The sequence below is a fragment of the Xenopus laevis genome, chromosome 4S, assembly GCF_017654675.1.
Source record: "Xenopus laevis strain J_2021 chromosome 4S, Xenopus_laevis_v10.1, whole genome shotgun sequence".
Taxonomy (NCBI): domain Eukaryota; kingdom Metazoa; phylum Chordata; class Amphibia; order Anura; family Pipidae; genus Xenopus; species Xenopus laevis.
In genome coordinates, this window is record NC_054378.1 from 7,184,704 (window position 1) to 7,205,956 (window position 21,253).

At 40.2% G+C, this 21,253-nt stretch overlaps 1 protein-coding gene across 3 annotated transcripts in view; it reads left to right on the forward strand.

The window, feature by feature from the left end:
- The window catches only part of pkp3.S (plakophilin 3 S homeolog), a 57,690-nt gene that overhangs the window by 22,927 nt on the left and 13,510 nt on the right, over positions 1-21,253 (forward strand). For all 3 annotated transcript variants that reach the window (XM_018259543.2, XM_018259547.2, NM_001090955.1), the window contains 1 exon segment: positions 20,726-20,814. In XM_018259543.2, the coding sequence (XP_018115032.1) occupies positions 20,726-20,814 (89 nt within the window).

Sequence of the window (21,253 nt, forward strand, 5' to 3'; positions counted from 1 at the left end):
CCTGACTGAATCCCTCTCCTTCTCATTTCCCGCCCTTTCCTGAGAGCCCACCTTGCTATGTTTGCTTCTCTCTCCTGCAGTCTCTCTCTCTCCCCCCTCATTTCTCTCTGACTCTCTCCTCTATCCCTTCACCACAAATCATTCACTTCTTATCTGGATTCTGCCTTTGAATTTGTCCACTGGGAAACTCCCCCATGAATAGAGGCAAAGTCTGAGACACAGCTGTGTGTGGGCGTGTTTGGGTGTGTGTGTTCCTGCAGGTTGCTATGGGAGATGTGCGTGTCAGCCCTTGTTAATAAGAGTGTAAAACCTTTTCTTTCTTTGATTATCTGCAAGCTTTTCTTTTTATACATTTGATTTACTGCATTATATGTTTTATAGAGATCTCATTAGACATTGCATTGCAGCTCTATAAGGTTTATTTGATTTTTTTTTAAAGTCCGAATACTTAAAGAAATTCCAGTTTTTTTGACTATAAAATTCAAACTTTTAGTGGAATTTTCGTTCCGAGATTTATTATCCCCCGAGTCTGGAAAAAGTCTGAATCCGAAAATACGGCATCTCAGTTGTTTATAAGTCAATGGTAGAGTTCCCTATCCTACTTGGAAGTTTCTGTGGTCTACGCTGGAATTAGCCTGAAATATAAACATTCCGGGCTTTTTCCTGAATTTTCACATCAGGAAAAAATTGTACGATTCTGATTTTCACTCGATTTTTAAATAAGGATTCTCATAAATAAGGCCCTTACTATGTTTGGTTCTAATGTAAAAAGCCAACAGTATTTTGCATATGAACAGGGCCGGAGATAGGGGCAGGCAGAAGAGGCATGTGCCTTGGGCGCAAAGGTGGAGGGGTGCCAGGCAGAGGCAGGTACCTCTTCTGCCGCCTTCCCGTAGCTCAGACCCATGTGTCTCACATCTCGGGCAGCTCCTCTTGTCTTTTTAGTGTGTGCCTACGCTCTTCCACACAAACGCACGCACACATAGGACTCATGTCCCCCATCGCCAGCAGCAGCTCTGGTATTAACGTCAAGCGTGCGCTTGTGCGCAAGCACACACACGCTTGAGTCTGGAATCCCCGTCATGCGTGTCTCTGCAAATGCGCACAAGCTTGAGAAGAGGGCTATGTAGTCAGCCGGGTTGCCTAGGGCGCCCGGCTGACTTGGCCCGGCACTGCATATGAAGAAGGAAGGATATATGGCATCATTCCAGGACTGGCAATGACCATTTTCCAAGTTTATTTCTGTCTCAAACACCTATTACACTGACTCCATATCATTAGGGTGATAATGATCGACTCCAGAACTTATTTCATGTCATTATTTAGTGTCAGGTTCATAAAAAATCCCAGACTGGGTGTCATTATGACATAATCCCCTAATAACACGTTGACATTACAGCATTTTATTAGTCATTTGAATCATGAAATTTGTAATTAAAAAATGGGTCTGGCCATAGGCTGACATTATTATTATTATTCACCTAGATTCATTAATCTAGGCATCCGAGTAACCTTTTAATTGCATGGACAATACAATTACATAACAAGTGCCTTACTTAAAAAAAAGGTTTTTTTTAGAACATTAAAGGTATTGTTCACCTTTAAGGCTGATAGCACAAATGGCTACTGGGGGAGATTAGTCGCCCATCGACAAATCGCCTCTTCTTCGGGCTTCAATTAGTTTTTCCAAGGTTGCCTCACGAGGAAACTTCGGGCGACTTCGGAAAGCCGAAGCATTCCGTGTGCCATCCTGCTGGCAATTTACATTCTAGCCGGCGGGAAGGCATTTAGGGGAGATGAATTACCCGAAGAAGAGGCGATCTCCCCCAGTAGCCACGTGTGCCACCATCCTAAATCAACTTTTGGTATTATGTAGAAAGTCTTTTTCTAATTATACATGTTGCTCTGACAATGATCTGGCAATTCCATCACAAGCCACCAAGAAGAAAGATAGTTAATTAAATGTAACAATGACAACAAAATTGTGACAATAGTTTTTTGGCACTTGAAAGCTGGAAAGAGTCAGAAGAAGAAGAAATAATTCTAAAACTATAGATTAAGAATTGCTAATTCTATAGCATACCAAAATTTAACTTTAAAAATCACTTCAGCATTCTGCGATTCTTTTTTCAAGCCATCTGGCTACAGGACTCAAGATTTCTAAAATCCATTTGCCATTTCTTCTTAGTTTCAGAAAAACCGGAAAATATTACCAATAATGGTGCCTGGCAATTTGTAGTACTGTATGGGATCCATTATCCAGGAACTAATTATCGATATAGCTCTAAATTATGGGAAGGCCATCTCCTACAGACTGAATTTTAATCAAATATTTCCAATTTTTAAAAAAAATTATTTCCTTTTTGAAATAAACAAAAAGACCTGTAATTGGAAAGAGAGGGGGAGATATATAGCTACTAAAGTGTCCTCCTAAGAGTAGAAAAGTTGGCAGGACGTGTGAAGAATCCTTTAATTATGAGACCAAGACGAAATTAAATCTTGGAGCAGCAAATGGTGGGAATGCAAATGGTGCTGGATTTGGTTACTATTTTTTATGTGGGTGACAACAATGCAAGGGGGACCAATCTTCAAATGGTCTGTAAGAGAAGAAAAGCAAGTTGATTTAGTGGGGTATGACCTGTGCATTTAATAGTATTCCCTATAGTGTGCGAGCTAAACGCCTCCCCCTGCTATTGTGTGTCTGTGTACTCTTGCCTACAAAGGGGAAATGCAGCTGAAAATAAACTTTTGGCTACACAAAAGCCCCAACTGTCACTGTCAATGAGATCATTTTCTTTGGTGTCTAAACTTTTTTTCCCACATATTGCCAAGTAAAGACCTACTGAAATGATATACAGTATATATTACAAACATATATATATACAAATGATATACATATGGATACTAATGCAGATCGTGAAATTTTTGTTTGTGAATTAAATGAATTTACATATATGTGAGTCATTCTTACACCATTTCCCACACATATTCCCCATCGTAAAGTTGGCCATACACATACAGATAGGGTAGATACATTACTGCTTTCTCTTTAAGGCAGTTTTGGGAGACAGGCTGGAAGAGCAGATATTAATACAGTTCCGGATCAGTTGTCAGATATTCATTTATTTTGGTTTAGTTTCCCTTAAAACGTTTGCGTCTTTTCTTATGTTTAAAATACCCTGGCTTTGTACAGTCTATTTTTTTCCTTTTTGCTTTCCTTTGTATTCAAAGAAAATCCGACTCCATAATTGATCAGTTTCTAGTTGCCGAAATGTGGATTGAGAGCAAGTAAAGATTATGTCAATGGTGATATACAAAGTGATGTTGTACAAAATAGGTAGAACCTGTTTGGGAATTAAATGAAAATCCAAAACAAACATGGCACTTGCAACTGCAGGTACACAAGGAACCAAGAAGAGTTTTTGTTGGTTTAAAGCTATTGGGTAGGGCTAGGGCATGTTTGTCCAAACTACCTCCTTCCAGCAATTTTTGAACTCCTACTCTCCCTTAAATTCTAGTTTTAGCTCACCAACAGGAAGCCTGAATCTAGAACCCAATATATTTTTTAAATTCATGATAACAAACTCAAATGTACTGTTTCCCAATAAAAGGTTTATATCAGAAGCCAACAAAATATATATATGCATTTATTTTTGTAGCACTTTTGTATACTGAAAACTATAGTAACAACACAGAAATAGTACAGACAGGCCGAATAAACATTGCAAGAAATCTATATATACAGAGTAGTTTGTTCACCATAGAACTTGCACAATAAATTGCAGGCATATATAGAAGGGTAATAAGCGTTGCAGTTCTTAGTAATTGGGAAATTGCCATTTCGTTTTTAATTTTAAAGTTTTCTAACTGTCCCCGGTTTAAAAACCTTCTGAGCTGTTACCAACCTTAATTACCAATGTCACCTAGGCCCTAGTCATTGAACTTGTTGAAATAATTATTTTACTATATCAGGTATATCCTACTGAAAACGCAGGATTTTGTTTTTGCTTTCCTATTGGCATGTTTTCATTACAGATTCCAAAGGTCAGGAATGGACATACTTTGTTGACAAAAAAAGAACACTTGACTTTTTTGGACAAAAATACCTGGGCATTTTTAAGCTGAAAAGTACCAGTACTGACTATAGTATCAGGCATTTGCCATTCAGCTAAACATCAAGGGAAGTTTTGGGGTTTCTCTCCACCAGCTAAAAACTACTCCAATGGAGAAAACATCCTGCGTGTCATCAGCCTAAATATGAAAAATGCTTTGTTTCAGCATGAACATAAGGAATCTACTTTCCATATTTCAGCTGAGGAAATCTGAGCCCCCTTGCTTTTATCTTATCTGACTTCCAAGCCAAAAGAAATGCGAAGGATACACGGCTACTTGTTCCCATAATTGCACACACGGTCTGTACATGTAATGCAAGAAACCCATGACTGGGGCCTCTATACACAGCATGCCTTTGCACAGTTCAGGGTGAGAGATAATCATGCTGTGAATTCCTAACATAAGTTTTACTTTTTTTCTAGCACAATAAACTTCAGTCACTCTTTACTGCTGTACTGCAAATTTGAGTGAGATCTCCCCCTCCCTTTCGCTTCCTCTGCAGCCTAAGAACAATGGGAAGTTAACCAGATAGCAGCTCCCTAACACAAGATAACAGCTGCCTGGTAGAACAGCACTCAATAGTAAAATCCAGGTCCCACTGCAACACATTGAGTTACATTGAGTAGGAGAAACAACAGCCTGCTACAAAGCAGTGCCATCCTGAAGTGCAGGCTCTTTCTGAAAGCACATGACCAGGCAAAATGACCTGAGATGGTGCCTACATGCCAATATTACAACTAAAAAAATACACTCGTTGGGTTAGGAATTACATTGATAAAGTGAATTATTTGCAGTGTAAACGGTGCTGGAGGGAAAGGGAGGGGGGTGGCATCACTCCAACTTGCAGTAAAGAGTGACTGAACTTTAGCAGAGCACAAGTCACATGACTGGGGGCAGCTGGGAAACTGACAACATGTCTAGCCCCATGTCAGATTTCAAAATTAAATATAAAAAAATCTGTTTGCTCTTTTGAGAAACAGATTTCAGTGCAGAATTCTGCTGAAGCAGCACTATTAACTGATGCATTTTGAAAAAAACAAAACATTTTTTCCCATGACAGTATCCCTTTAAGGATTTTTTCTAGCTAATTATAATAGTATACTGTCTTATGGAAACACCACACCCAAAAGTGTCATTACAAATGACTGGTCTGTTTCTGTAGTGACACATAGTTCTTGGTTCTTATACGTTTACCGTAAACTGTAATTTTAGGTTATGCATTCCGTACAAAATGTTTTTAGTGCTGTAAACTTTGTTTCCTTAAAGCAGAGATGCAATTTGTAAGACTGTCTGGTTGTGACTCAAGCATAGCACATGTCTGTAACATTTTGTGGTTACATAAGCTATAGTTATCCCAATCTTTTTTTGGAAAGGCAGTGGTAGCGTTGCATTGAGATATAGGTGTGAAATACAGGGAATGTGATAGCAAACTATTGTGGAAACATTCTTATTCTTTGATATCATTCTCATTTATGTTGCAACTGTACAGTATATAGTATGGGACCTGTTGTCCAGAATGCTCCAGACCTGTTGTTTCAGATTCAGATAACAGATCTTTCTGTAATTTGAATCTTCATACCTTAAAGGAGAACTAAATCATAAAAATGAATATGGCTAAAAATGCCATATTTTATATAGTGAACTTATTGCACGAGGCTAAAGTTTGAGCTTGTCAATAGCAGCAATGATCCAGGACTTCAAACTTGTCACAGGGGGTCACCATCTTGGAAAGTGTCTGTGACACTCACATGCTCAGTGGGCTCTGATTGGCTGTTGAGAAGCTAAGCTTAGGGCTCGTCACTAATTATCCAGCAGAAAATGAGCTTCCCTGGCTGTAATATAAGATGATGCTACAGGTTTGCTGATTATTCAATTCTGATGCTAATTGCACTGGTTTCTGTGCTGCCATGTAGTAATTATGTGTATTAATTACTAATCAGCCTTATATTGTGACATTTCTATTCTGTGTGTACTGTATATTGTGAGTGGCTCCCTAAGCTCAGTAAGTGACAGCAGCACAGAGCATGGGCAGTGAATCAGCAGAAAAGAAGATGGGGAGCTACTGGGGCATCTTTGGAGACACAGATCTTTACTGCTAAAGGGCTATGGTTGCCTTGGGCTGGTACAGAAGCACAAAACATAATGTACAACATTTCTAGCTACTTCTTTAGTTAAGCTTTACTTCTCCTTTCAGTCTACTAGAAAATCATGTAAACTTGAAATAAACCCAATAGGTTGGTTTTGCATACAATAGAGATTCATTATAGCTTAGTTTGGAACAGGTACAAGGTGCAGTTTTATTATTACAGGGATAAAATAAATTATTTTTTAAATTCTGGATTGTTTGGATAAAAAAGCACTTTTCTGGATAACGGGATTCCGGATAGTGGATCCTATACCTGTGCAGGTATAGCGTTTATTTTGTGAAAATGTTTAAGGCCTGAGGTTTTCTGGGTAGGGATCTTTATATAGTACCACGACTCATAAATAACATTTATTTACAAATGCTGCATTTGATAACATTAAGGGTATGGTATAAGTCTAGTTTAGGGAAATAGGTCCCATGTCAATTTCATTAAACAACCCTTTCATTTCTGGGTAATTTTTCCAAAAACCTAGTAAGATTTTTTTTCCTGAAGCCTGTGTTTCAAAAATCTTCCCTGCCCCCCAACAGCGGCTGAAACCGTAATAAGAAACCTTGGCATTTACGTTAAAATGTGAATTTTTACTATGGGCTGTAAAGTCGGACATTCCTTGACATTTTTCCATTAATTTTCATTGTTTGACCTTTTTGTTGTGCATTTTGGAATTTGAACTATCTGTAACATGTTCTAATATTTCTCGAGTTCGGTGTTCTTGTTCGTTCCTGTGAGTACAGACCCATAGGGCAGACACAGAAGAAATACAATTTGTGTTGTCATTCAGTGGAACAAATGAAGCTCAAGTTCAATCACGTGTGTGTTAACATCACAATGACCAGAGAGCACTCTAAACAGCAAACACAAAACTGCACAACAGAATGGAATTGTGTCTGTTAGGAGGGATCCTAAGGTGAAAAGCTAGAGAGGAAGGGTTTATGTCCACAAATTATTCTTCTTCACTCCAAAGCCAGAAATCAAGACGAGATACACAGTAGATAACAGATAAGTACTACTATAGTTTATATAAACAAGCTGCTGTGTAGCCATGGGGGCAGCCATTCAAGCACAGGATACACAGTAGATAACAGATAAGTACTACTATAGTTTATATAAACAAGCTGCTGTGTAGCCATGGGGGCAGCCATTCAAGCACAGGATACACAGTAGATAACAGATAAGTACTACTATAGTTTACATAAACAAGCTGCTGTGTAGCCATAGGGGCAGCCATTCAAGCACAGGAAACACAGTAGATAACAGATAAGTACTACTATAGTTTATATAAACAAGCTGCTGTGTAGCCATGGGGGCAGCCATTCAAGCACAGGATACACAGTAGATAACAGATAAGTACTACTATAGTTTATATAAACAAGCTGCTGTGTAGCCATGGGGGCAGCCATTCAAGCACAGGATACACAGTAGATAACAGATAAGTACTACTATACTTTATATAAACAAGCTGCTGTGTAGCCATAGGGGCAGCCATTCAAGCACAGGATACACAGTAGATAACAGATAAGTACTACTATAGTTTATATAAACAAGCTGCTGTGTAGCCATGGGGGCAGCCATTCAAGCACAGGATACACAGTAGATAACAGATAAGTACTACTATAGTTTATATAAACAAGCTGCTGTGTAGCCATGGGGGCAGCCATTCAAGCACAGGATACACAGTAGATAACAGATAAGTACTACTACAGTTTATATAAACAAGCTGCTGTGTAGCCATGGGGCAGCCATTCAAGCACAGGATACACAGTAGATAACAGATAAGTACTACTACAGTTTATATAAACAAGCTGCTGTGTAGCCATGGGGGCAGCCATTCAAGCACAAGATACACAGTAGATAACAGATAAGTACTACTATAGTTTATATAAACAAGCTGCTGTGTAGCCATGGGGGCAGCCATTCAAGCACAGGATACACAGTAGATAACAGATAAGTACTACTATAGTTTATATAAACAAGCTGCTGTGTAGCCATGGGGGCAGCCATTCAAGCACAGGATACACAGTAGATAACAGATAAGTACTACTATAGTTTATATAAACAAGATGCTGTGTAGCCATGGGGACAGCCATTCAAGCACAGGATACACAGTAGATAACAGATAAGTACTACTACAGTTTATATAAACAAGCTGCTGTGTAGCCATGGGGGCAGCCATTCAAGCACAGAATACACAGTAGATAACAGATAAGTACTACTACAGTTTATATAAACAAGCTGCTGTGTAGCCATGGGGGCAGCCATTCAAGCACAGGATACACAGTAGATAACAGATAAGTACTACTACAGTTTATATAAACAAGCTGCTGTGTAGCCATGGGGGCAGCCATTCAAGCACAGGATACACAGTAGATAACAGATAAGTACTACTACAGTTTATATAAACAAGCTGCTGTGCAGCCATGGGGGCAGCCATTCAAGCACAGGATACACAGTAGATAACAGATAAGTACTACTATAGTTTATATAAACAAGCTGCTTTGTAGCCATGGGGGCAGCCATTCAAGCACAGGATACACCGTAGATAACAGATAAGTACTACTATAGTTTATATAAACAAGCTGCTGTGTAGCCAAGTTTTTTCATAAATAACCTTCCATTTGAGTTGTGCGTACAATCAAATTCACATCAATTCAGAATTCGACCTTTGATAAAAAGCCCGTAGCAACAAATGAGGTTAGGCTACTAATAGAATATATTGGCAATGGTGGTGATGATACAATTAAGGGCAGGGGCACACGGGCAGATTCGGGGAGATTTAGTCGCTTGGCGACTCCCCGAACTGCCTTCCGCCTGCTGTAATAAGTAAACGCTAGCGCCAATGCACTCGCGGCGCGTCGATTTCTGAAGTCGCCTGAAGTTGCCTCATGATGCGACTTCGGAAATCGAAGCGCCTCGAGTGCATTGGCGCAGGCGTTTTCTTATTACAGCAGGCGGAAGGCAGTTCGGGGAGTTGCCAAGCGACTAAATCTCCCCAAATCTGCCCGTGTGCCCCTGGCCTAAAGGAGAGAGAATGGCAGTCTCTGGGTGGTTCAGGAGGAGACCTAAATACGTGGGATACTTTTTCTATTGTGCCTTGAGAGATAAGACTGCTTGACTGACACTACATAGATAAAGATTGCAGGAATCTGACAGTAAATGCTAAGAAAAACAGAACACACGCTACTGTCATTGCAGTTGTTACTGTAGGGGATTTCTGTCTTCTAAATATAGCTTCCCAAGGGTGTGGTATTATACTAAGCTGCCATGCTTGTTTTCATAGACGTATCACCAGTGTCAGACTAGTGGGGTGTGGGGACACTGGGGCTGCTACATCAGGAGCGTGCAACCCCCCCAAGAGCCCCCCATACCCCCCTCTGTGTTCCCTTAGCCCCCCCGCCTCATGTACCATCTTTGTGCACCAATTTGGGCTCGGCTGGACGGGGAGAGGCCAGGAATGAAGCAGCTCTGCCAGACGCTAAGATTTTTTCCCACTGGACCAGTCTGACCCTACATAAAAATTTAGAGGGAATCTGTCACCCAGACATAAAAAGCTGTATAATAAATGTCCTTTTAAAATGAAACATGAAACCCAATTTCATTTCATATTATTAAAGCATTTATAGCTGTTATAAAATCGTTTAAAAATCGCAGCTGTCAATCAAATATTGTCTGCCCCTCCTCTATGCCTTAGGCATAGAGGCGGGGCAAGCAATTACTTTCACTTTCCATTCAGCACTTACTAGATGTCACTGCTCTCCCAACATTTTCCCTGTTCTCTTCACCATTTAATTGTGTAACCAGGACATGGGGATGGACATCGGGTCCCCCATTCTGGTGCACAAACAAGATTCTGAGATGATACAAGACTTGTCTTAATAACAGTGTCCACAAAATGGCTCCTGCCTGCTTGTTATAATTATGGATTAAACAGACTGAAGGAAACAAGATTCAAATAATTTTTACAGTGTAATTAAAGTTCATTTTGCTTGACTAACATGATAAAATAGGATTTGGAATAATTTTTTTGGGTGACGGGTCCCCTTTAAGGGAACTACTAAAAAAATATTTGAATTTATAATAAATCTTGGCTCTAGTAACAATATGTCTGAATAGTAACAATATAGGTAAAACAGATCTGAAGAGAAAATGTATCTATATACTGTGTTCATTACTGACATTAAAGGTGGCCGTAGACGCACAGATAATATCGTACGAAAGGGATTTTCGTACCATATTCGGTGCGTATATGGTGGGAAAAGAGCCGACTTCAGATTTCTGGGGCAGACACATGCGCAGTACAATGAAAAAGCCGACTTTTTAGTTAAAGTTCGGCTTTTCACTCTAATGCGATTGCCGCGTGAAGAAAGAAGAAGCCGGAAGAGGATCACTCCGTGGTGCTCGCTGAAAGAACCCCAGGACGGTTCAGTTTCCTCCTGCACCGGCCTGGGATTTCAGGTAAGTAAATACATTCACTTGGGGGTGCCTAATATTTGGCACCCCCAAGTGCTAAATGACTTTCCTTCTCCTTTAAGAAAAATAATAAAGATTTTTAGTCTCTGTTTACATACCTTGCCAGTAATAAACATTGGGAGCAAAACAAGTTCTTTCTTTTGTACTTTTCAGTGAAAGCTGTCATGGGTCCTTAATCTTCAAACATCTCCTGCTCCCTTCCCTGATGCAATTGTCATACTAAACTAAACAAATACACATATAACCAAGACTTTCTCCGTCTTCAGTTAGGGTAATGTCACACCTGGAGATTCGGGGAGATTTAGTCGCCCGGCGATTAATCGCCTCTCCTTTGGGGCGACTAATCTCCCCGAACGGCTTCCGCCTGCTATAATGAAAAACTCCTGCGGCATGGCACTCGCGGCACTTTTCGAAGTTGCCTCAACGGAAAACGAAGTTCCACCAGTGTCATGCCGCAAGCGTTTTTTTACAAGACAGGGGAAGCCGTTCGGGGAAATTAGTCGCCCCAAAGAAGAGGTGATTAGTCGCCGGGCAACTAAATCTCCCCGAATCTCCAGGTGTGACCTTACCCTTAACAGTGAAACATGTCTGTATCATCTAAATCCATCATCAGGGCTAAGAGAACAACAATACCCGACTATGGGGCAAATTCACCAAATGGCGAAGTGGCTGTCGCTAGCGAAAATCCGCCAGAAATCCAATCCACGGGGACATTGCCAATTTACTTACAGGCATATGGAAATCCTTTCCAAATGTAACTTAGTTAATACATCCTATTTGCTTAGAGAGTTTTGAATAATTCAACAAATGCAACAAGTAACCCTATCCTACTACATGCCGAACTGGGAGCTGTGCTTAATTTTCTGAAATGTATCCATTCTTTCATATTTTTTAAAGGCTGGGGGGTACTTAAAAGACAAGCGCTATGTTATATTTACTCTAGGTGTGTCTCATTATTGCCTTTTGAGCACAAAGGCTTGGTGAAAGTGCCTGGAAAATACTTTTCACATTTTAGCAACTATGTTTATCCTTTATGGCATGTGATAGACCTTAAAGAGAACATTAACCCTCATCACATAACCAACTAAATTCAAATTTGGGCTAAAACAATTAACTTTTCAACAGTACACAGTTTTTGGAACTCAATATAAGTCCTCCATGGAGATATATATCTACTGCTACCAGTATGTATCCTATATTGCAAAGTGCTCGGTTCCACCCATGCTTTTTTTTTGGCATATTTTATTTAGGGTTAGTTCACACGAGGAGATTTTGTCAACTGGCGACTGATCGCCTCTTCTTCTGGGCGATAACTGCCTCCGCGTGTCTTCCCATACGCTATAATGAAAAGGCACCTGCGCTAAAGCACATGCGTCGCTTCGTTAGTAGCCCGAAGTTGCCTCACGAGGAAACTTTGGCCGACCTTGGAAAACGACGCGCCGCATGTGCTTTAGCGCAGGCAACTTTTCATTATAGCGTATGGGAAGACACGCGGAGGCAGTTCGGGAAGATTGTCGCCCAGAAGAAGAGCCGATTAGTCGCCAGGCGACAAAATCTCCACGAATCTCCTCGTGTAAACTAACCCTAAAGCAGCACAAAGAATAACGTGTAATGTGGCAGATATTTTGAGCAGTGCAAAGTCTGTCCTTGTAGGGTATTACACAGCACAGGCTATAAAGACAAAACCTATTGCCTTAGAGAAAACACCTCGGCCAGGTAGAATGAAGACATTCTTATTCCCAGAAAATGCACACAGTCCTGCCTTTGTATGGATAGATTCAATGAAATGTGTTTTTTTCTAAATTCTTTTTGAATATTTATTTTATCTCCACCACAAATCTATAAGAACACAGGGGCATGGCCTGATCCATCCATTCAGACAGTTTATCCAATATTGGGTTCTAGGCTTGCCCATGGAACTATGTACGCTACTTGAATGTTTTGTCCAGCTACTGCTTGGCTGCCTATATTGTCACCTACAAGTAGATGTCCTGCCCACCCTATGAGGAGCTCAAGCTATGGCAGATGGGGGTAACATGCAAACTGTGTTATTTTCTTCTTTGTCACAGCTTATCTTAAAATAGAAATATGACCATCTGACAGCTTCTTATTTATTTAATCAAATGAATGGGGTCATACGATAAAGCAACTAGGTATTCATTTAACTACCATGATTTGGAGTAAACATCTATGAGCCTAAGGGCACTGCAAGGTTAGAACATGTACGTCAAGGCCGAGTAATTGTAAGAGCTGCTAAAGCTGATGTTAATTTTTATTTTGTAAGCAAACTTAAACTTATATAATCATTATTATAGAGGTCCCTCTCCTTCAGTCCCTTCACAGGGCCTGGCAGAACAGCAGAAATATAACAAACAAGGGAAAGTTGTTATAGTTTATACAGGAGCAGTGACCAGCTCCATGTTGTAGCTCCTTTTCAACTATAGTCGGGTGATCCCACTGGTGGCCAATAAAAGGACAACTAAGTTTAGGAGATATAACCTTGAAAGCAGCAAGTAAGTTGCAGGTAAAACTTGGTCCCTATGTAAAAGGCATACTGAAGTAATAGAATTCTTAATGAATCAGATAAAAGTTGAGCGCAGGACTGGCCGTCCCAGGGATAACTGTGATGTAGTTGGCCAGCTTAAATATATTGCAATATATGGACAAACAATGCCCTTTTTGTTTAAAGGTTAAGGCATTTTTTAGTAGCAGTATGCACAAAATGTCTTAAATATATTGTTAGTGGGTTGAGTGCAGAGAACCTCTTGTATTTGTCTGTAAGAACAGCAAAAATGGTGTTTAAGACACTGAGCCCTGGATGGGGAGAAGGATGAGCAGAAACCCTGGGTGCTGTGATGTGTCATTTTCACCTACCATACCAGATTTTAAGGGGCTTCACATATTTTGCACAAGAGTTTTTACAGCCGATAGCGTTTGTATCATCACTCAGTCATACGATAGACATTGTGCAACTTGATTAAATATGGTTGCGTCTTAAGATGGCCATACACGGAGAGATCCACTCGTTTGGCGATGTCGCCAAACGAGCGGATCTCTCTCCAATATGCCCACCTTGAGGTGGGCAATATCGGGCTGATCCGATCGTGGGCCCTAGGGCCCAACGAACGGATCCTAACGAACGGGAACGGGCGTTCAGATCGCGGGACTGCATAAACTAACAGATGCGGCTGTGATCCGATGGGATTTTTAGTCCCACCCGATCGAGATCTGGCCAACTTTCGGCCAGAACTCGATCGGGGAAGCCCGTCGGGGGCCCCCATACACGGGCCAATAAGCTACCGGCCAGTGTATGGCCACCTGTGTTTTATTGATAATTGCGGTTGGACACAATGACTGACCCACTGATCCTGCTGTAGGTATCTGCAGGAGACTGATAATCAATTGCTTAAACTCCAGTCTGATGATCCCAATGAAGGAGTCGATGGAAGTTCATTATCTTCTTTAATTCTGAGGATAAAACACAGGAGGAGAGAAGTTAGGGCATGGCTACCCTTATATAGGGGGAGAGGGAAGTTTTGTCCTCCATTTTTCTTTGCTTTGAGGACCCAATTCCATGGGCCTTATTCTAGTTCCTTGGATGAAACTACTTCCAATCATACGATTCAGAATGTTTGTAAAGCATTAAAATAGGCATACTTGGGTTCGGCTGTCCTTATCTTCATTACAAATGATTGCTTTAAAGCCTGGGAAGATAACAGTAGTAGGTAAAGGGAATACCAGGATAAGATGCTTTTTATTTATTTCCTTGTTAAAAGTAATCATTAGATCTCAGGCTCTTTATACTATAGAACCTTTGTATCTTTTGTGAAATGAGAGAACAAAAGGAATTCAGACGGGAGAAACTGAGCTAAAGCACATGTGTGGAAGAAAGCAGCGAGGCCCCCCGTGTATTGTTAAAGGGATCCTGTCATCGGAAAACATGTTTTTTTTCAAAACGCATAAGTTAATAGTGCTGCTCCAGCAGAATTCTGCACTGAAATCCATTTCTCAAAAGAGCGAACTGATTTTTTTTATATTCAATTTTGAAATCTGACATGGGGCTAGACATATTGTCAATTTCCCAGCTGCCCCTGGTCATGTGACTTGTGCCTGCACTTTAGGAGAGAAATGCTTTCTGGCAGGCTACTGTTTTTCCTTCTCAATGTAACTGAATGTGTCTCAGTGGGACATGGGTTTTTACTATTGAGTGTTGTTCTTAGATCTACCAGGCAGCTGTTATCTTGTGTTAGGGAGCTGCTATCTGGTTACCTTCCCATTGTTCTTTTGTTTGGCTGCTGGGGGGGGGGAAAGGGAGGGGGTGATATCACTCCAACTTGCAGTACAGCAGTAAAGAGGGATTGAAGTTTATCAGAGCACAAGTCACATGACTGGAGGCAGCTGGGAAATTGACAATATGTCTAGCCCCATGTCAGATTTCAAAATTGAATATAAAAAAAATCTGTTTGCTCTTTTGAGAAATGGATTTCAGTGCAGAAATTTGCTGGAGCAGCACTATTAACTGATTCATTTTGGAAAAAAAATGTTTTTTCCCATGACGGTATCCCTTTAAATATACAAGCAGAAGAGCAGGCTGTAGATTTTTCTGAATTCTAGTCAATCAACTGTTTCCAAGAGTGATAGTGTCCACTGAACTATGTGCATTATGTACGGTCAAAAATACTGTAGGCTCTTTATTATATAGAACCTTTGTATCTTTAGTCTGGAGTACAGATAGTGGCTAAAACCATGTTACCAGTGAGAATATGATGCAGATACTAGATGACAGATTAAGATGCAATTTCTAGGTGATCTAAGAGGACTGTGACAGTAGTGGAAGTCTCTGCTTAACACAAATGTATCTGTGAGGTCAATGGGGCCGAGACCCCGGACTCTCAACCAGGGAAGCCTGAATGATTTCTCTTAATCCTTAAATGTCCTCCTCTTTATGTGACAAGCTGGAAATGCATTCAACAGAGCTACAGCCGGTCAGCTTTGGAAGTGAAGCTTCAAATTCCTGTTAATCCAGGTTGTTTGGCCAGCCAGAACAACAGGATTAGTGAGAATAGGGAAAGGGGACTAGGAAAGTGGTAAGCAGCAATTCTGAGAAGCAGCGCTCCAGGGGTAAAATAGTTATGACAGGAGTGTTAGACTGCATTCCTGAATGGCAAGGGTGGGGCAGTCATTTGACAGATTATCGCTTTAAAGTGATTTTGCATGTAAACGTTAAAATACGTGGATAGTCCCAAAGGCTGTACTGTTTGAGGACTTGTGCAGTGTAACACTGAGCATCTCCCAGTAAACATCGCATTCAGCCACTGGCTTTGCTCCAAGCAGTGACCTCGGACTCTCTGCAGTCAGATGTTTTTGTAGGCACCGCTTAATGTTCCCAGCAAAACACTTCTGATTAGAGATTGTGTGTTTATTCATAGGCATACACATAGGTTTTAATATAAGAATGCATGCAGCTGAGAAGGCAAGGCACTGCCAAAATCATTGATTAATAATGTGGCAGACTGATGCAGGGCATAACGATTTGTGCATTTATATTTCTATGAACTTGAGTCTAAACCAGCAGGAGTCTAAACAAGCTTGAGTCTAAACCAGCATGAGTCTAAACAAGCGTGAGTCTACACAAGCAGGAGTCTACACACGCTTGAGTCTAAACAAGCTTGAGTCTAAACACAATTGAGTCTAAAGTTTGAATCTAAACAAGTTTGAATCTAAACAAGTTTGAATCTAAACACGCTGGAGTCTAAACAAGCATGAGTCTAAATAAGCTTGAGTCTAAATAAGCTTTAGTGTAAACAAGTTTGAGTCTAAACAAGCTGCAGTCTAAACAAGCTGCAGTCTAAACAAGCTGCAGTCTAAACAAGCTTGAGTCTAAACAAGTTGGAGTCTAAACAAGTTGGAGTCTAAACAAGTTGGAGTCTAAACAAGTTGGAGTCTAAACAAGTTGGAGTCTAAACAATCTTGAGTCTAAATAAGCTTTAGTGTAAACAAGTTGGAGTCTAAACAAGTTGGAGTCTAAACAAGTTGGAGTCTAAACAAGTTTGAGTCTAAACAAGTTGGAGTCTAAACAAGTTGGAGTCTAAACAAGTTTGAGTCTAAACAAATTTTAGTCTAAACAAGTTGGAGTCTAAACAAGATGGAGTCTAAACAAGCTTGAGTCTAAACACAATTGAGTCTAAAGTTTGAATCTAAACACGCTGGAGTCTAAACAAGCATGAGTCTAAATAAGCTTGAGTCTAAACAAGCATGAGTCTAAATAAGCTTGAGTCTAAATAAGCTTTAGTGTAAACAAGTTTGCGTCTAAACAAGTTTGAGTCTAAACAATTTTTTAGTCTAAACAAGTTGGAGTCTAAACAAGTTGGAGTCTAAACAAGTTTGAGTCTCAACAAGCTTGAGTCTAAATAAGCTTTAGTGTAAACAAGTTGGAGTCTAAACAAGTTTGAGTCTAAACAAGTTTGAGTCTAAACAAGTTTGAGTCTAAACAAGCTTGAGTCTTAATAAGCTTTAGTGTAAACAAGTTGGAGTCTAAACAAGTTGGAGTCTAAACAAGTTTGAGTCTAAATAAGCTGCAGTCTAAACAAGCTTGAGTCTAAACAAGATTGAGTCTAAACAAGTTTGAGTCTAAACAAGTTGGAGTCTAAATAAGCTTTAGTCTAAACAAGTTTGAGTCTATACAAGCATTGCTTTTAGGTGGGTTTCTATCAACCCTTGTGACCAGTCTTTCCAATTCCAATGTCTGTGTTATTAAAACAAGGGAAGTCTGATCATCCTGATAATGTGCCACAAATGAATATATACTTTGCTTTGTCAAAGTAGCATTGGTCCTCCTTTTGCACCTTTGTTCTGCTAATTCTCTATGGGACTTTGGGGTAAACCCACCGCCTAGGGAGCAGTTGCTTGTTTTTTGTTACAGGTCTAGTATCCCCTAGCAACAAATCTCTTGTGGCATTTATAGGTCAGCAAGTTGGTTGCTATACGGGTAACCATACGAAAGTGACACCTTTTTATTCCATTACTTGTTTATTCAGTTCTTTTATACACAAACTTCAAGTGTACATATTCCTTGCCTCTGCTTTCAACTGCAGCAAACACAACAACTCATGCAATAAACCATGTCTTCACTGTTAACTTTCTAGGTCATGTGCATTTATATAGGGTTGCCACCTCACCCCTTTAAAGCCGGACACATATGGAATCCACAGCCTAGGCGCACTATTGGCCGAGCTTGCACCTGTTACATGCAGCCCATGCACACTCCATATTAGATGTGCTTGAAGGAGTGCACAAGGCATAGGGGTATATTTATCAAAGAGTGAAGTTAATAGTGAAGTTCCGCCACTAGAGTGAAATTCCGCCACTCTCCATTCATTTCTATGGGATTTTTATAGGCGTATTTATCAAAGGGTGAACTTTCACTTCACCCATTGATAAATACGCCTTTCAAAATCCCATAGAAACGAATTTAGAGCTGCGGAATTTCACTCTAGTGGCGGAACTTCACTCTTTGATAAATCTACCCCACAGAGTTTTCTACTTACTAGCACAGAGATGCACTAAATGTTAAAGGGATACTGTTTTTTTTTCAGTTAATAGAGCTGCTCCAGCAGAATTCTGCACTGAAATCCATTTTTCAAAAGAGCAAACTGATTTGTTTTATATTTAATTTTGAAATCTGACATGGGGCTAGACATATTGTCAGTTTCCCAGCTGCCCCCAATCATCTGATAAACTTCAGTCACTCTTTAATGCTGTACTGCAAGTTGGAGTGATATCACTCCTCCCTTTCCCCCCCAGCAGCCTAACAACAGAACAATGGGAAGGTAACCAGATAGCAGCTCCCTAACACAAGATAACAGCTGCCTGGTAGATCTAAGAACACAATGGTAAAATCCAGGTCCCACTGCGACTCCTTCAGTTACATTGAATAGGAGAAACAACAGCCTGCCCGAAAGCAATTCCATCCTAAAATGCTGACTCTTTCTGAAAGCACATGACCAGGCAAAATAACCTGAGATGCACCTACACGCCAATATTACAACAAAAAAAACCATTACCATAATTTGCCTTTACTAAAATAGTCCCACAAGGCATATGCATAGCAAAATAAAATTACATTCAGTGCTGGTTTTGGACAAGATAGGGCAGCATCGGCGACCCCTTGCTACAGTCTTCTTTCATGTTTGTGCGAAATATGTCAATTCATTTTTAACATGCTGCAAGCACAGCCCAAAGATGCTTTAAGCAAATTAAAAGAAAAAAGTGGGAAAAAAACAAAACACATACATGCTCCAGATACCTGGAAAGCCATTGGACAGGGTGACAAGGAGCTGTGGGGCCTTCCATTGATATGAGGCACCCCATCAAGCACTAGCATTTAATAGTACAGGTTGGGGATCCGTTACCCGGAAACCCGTTATCCAGAAAGGCCGTCTCCCAGAGACTCCATTTTATCCAAATAATCTATATTTTTAAAAATTATTTCCTGTTTCTCTGTAATAATAAAACAGTCGCTTGTAAGTGATCCCACCTAAGATATAATTAATCCTTATTGGAAGCAAAACCAGCCTATTGGGTTTATGTAATGTTTGCATGATTTTCTAGTAGACTTAAGGTATGAAGATCCAAATTACAGAAAGATCCGTTATCCGGAAAATCCCATTCTGGGTAACAGAGGTCCCATACCTGTATTTATCCTAAGACTTGGGGGTATATTTATCAAAGAGTGAAGTTAATAGTGAAGTTCCGCCACTAGAGTGAAATGCCGCCACTCCCCATTCATCTCTATGGGATTTTTAAAGGCGTATTTATCAAAGGGTGAACTTTCACTTTCACCCATTGATAAATACACCTTTTAAAATCCCATAGAAATTAAGGGGCCGATTCATCAAGAGTCGAATATCGAGGGTTAATTAACCCTCGATATTCAACTAGGAACTAAAATCCTTCGACTTCGAATATCGAAGTCGAAGGATTTAGCGCAGATAGTACGATCGAAGGAATATCCTTCGATCAAAAAAACTTAGGAAAGCCTATGGGGACCTTCCCCATAGGCTAACATTGACTTCGGTAGCTTTTAGCTGCCGAACTAGGGGGTCGAATTTTTTTTTAAAGAGACAGTACTTCGACTATCGAATGGTCGAATAGTCGAACGATTTTTACTTCGAATCCTTCGATAGTCGTAGGCGAAGGTCGAAGTAGCCCATTCGATGGTCGAAGTAGCCCAAAAAAACTTCGAAATTCGAAGCTTTTTACCTTCGAATCCTTCACTCGAAGTTAATGAATCGGCCCCTTATTGACAGCTGTGGAATTTCACTCTAGTGGCGGAACTTCACTCTTTGATAAATTTACCCCTTAGACGGTAAACATGTCCACACCAGCCATTGAGAAGAGTAGTTCAGCTACACCTGGAGAGCTACAGGCTTGCTCCTTTTTATTTCCAGCTGGTATATTCCTTTCCATATTCCTGTTCTTCACAGGGATTCGGGCCTGCTTCCAGCTTTATAGGGCTTCTATGTTTTTTTTAGGGGTTATGACTTATTTATAAAGCCTTCTTGTTTTTCAATAAAGTTGCACAATACTAATACATTATTAACATTCTATTTATCCTCCTACAATGCTGCCAGCTAATGCCATGCTATATACACAGAAGTATTTTAGTGTAGCAGCGGGATATACAGCCTTCAGTATTCCAGAACTACCAATCATAAACCAGTAGAACAAGCTGTTCTGGCCTTGTAGATCACAGTATAGGTATGGGATCCGTTATCCAGAAACCCATTATTCAGAAAGCTCTGAATTACGGAAAGGCCATCTCCCATTGACTCCATTTTATCCAAATAATCCAAAACTATTTCCTTTTTCTCTGTAATGCATGAACTTTACCCTTTAACTACATTTTGCCACCAGATTGTGAATATGTGGCCAGAGATTGGGGCGTGCATAGCCTTTTTTCGCGTTGTTTAAAGAGTTTTTTTTGTTTTGTTTCCCCACAGATACCTTCATGCCCAGAACACAATATGGATCTGCGTCGGCATCTTACAGTTCCCGCTCACAGGTCCTTAGCAGCGAGCCAAAGATATCTGTAAGTATCAAGAAATGGAGGGAAATGAGGGAACACATGGGGGGTTTGTAGTGGATGCTGCCTCCAGTTACTTGTTTAAAGCATATATAAATCTTAAAAATTAGTGAATGTAAAATTGATGAGGGGGGCAATTCTGAGCACTTTTGCAATGTACATTCATTATTTTTTTTTTTTAATTTCAAGATATTAAGGGATACATGTTCTGTTACTATAAATTAATTTTGTTACAACAGCACCACCTGCTGGTCAGTTTCCCACCAGTCTGACCAGCAAGTAGTCAAGGAAGTTGTCAGGAGAAAGAAAGAGGCTGCTCTGATGTTCTTCTGTTTAGGAAAAAAATTTAAAATCGTTCTCAAATCTTTTCTAAGCAGAAGAACATCAGAGCCCAGGTCAGGAGATACTGCAAGAAATGCAGGGAGGTGGCAGCCTTTGAATAGGA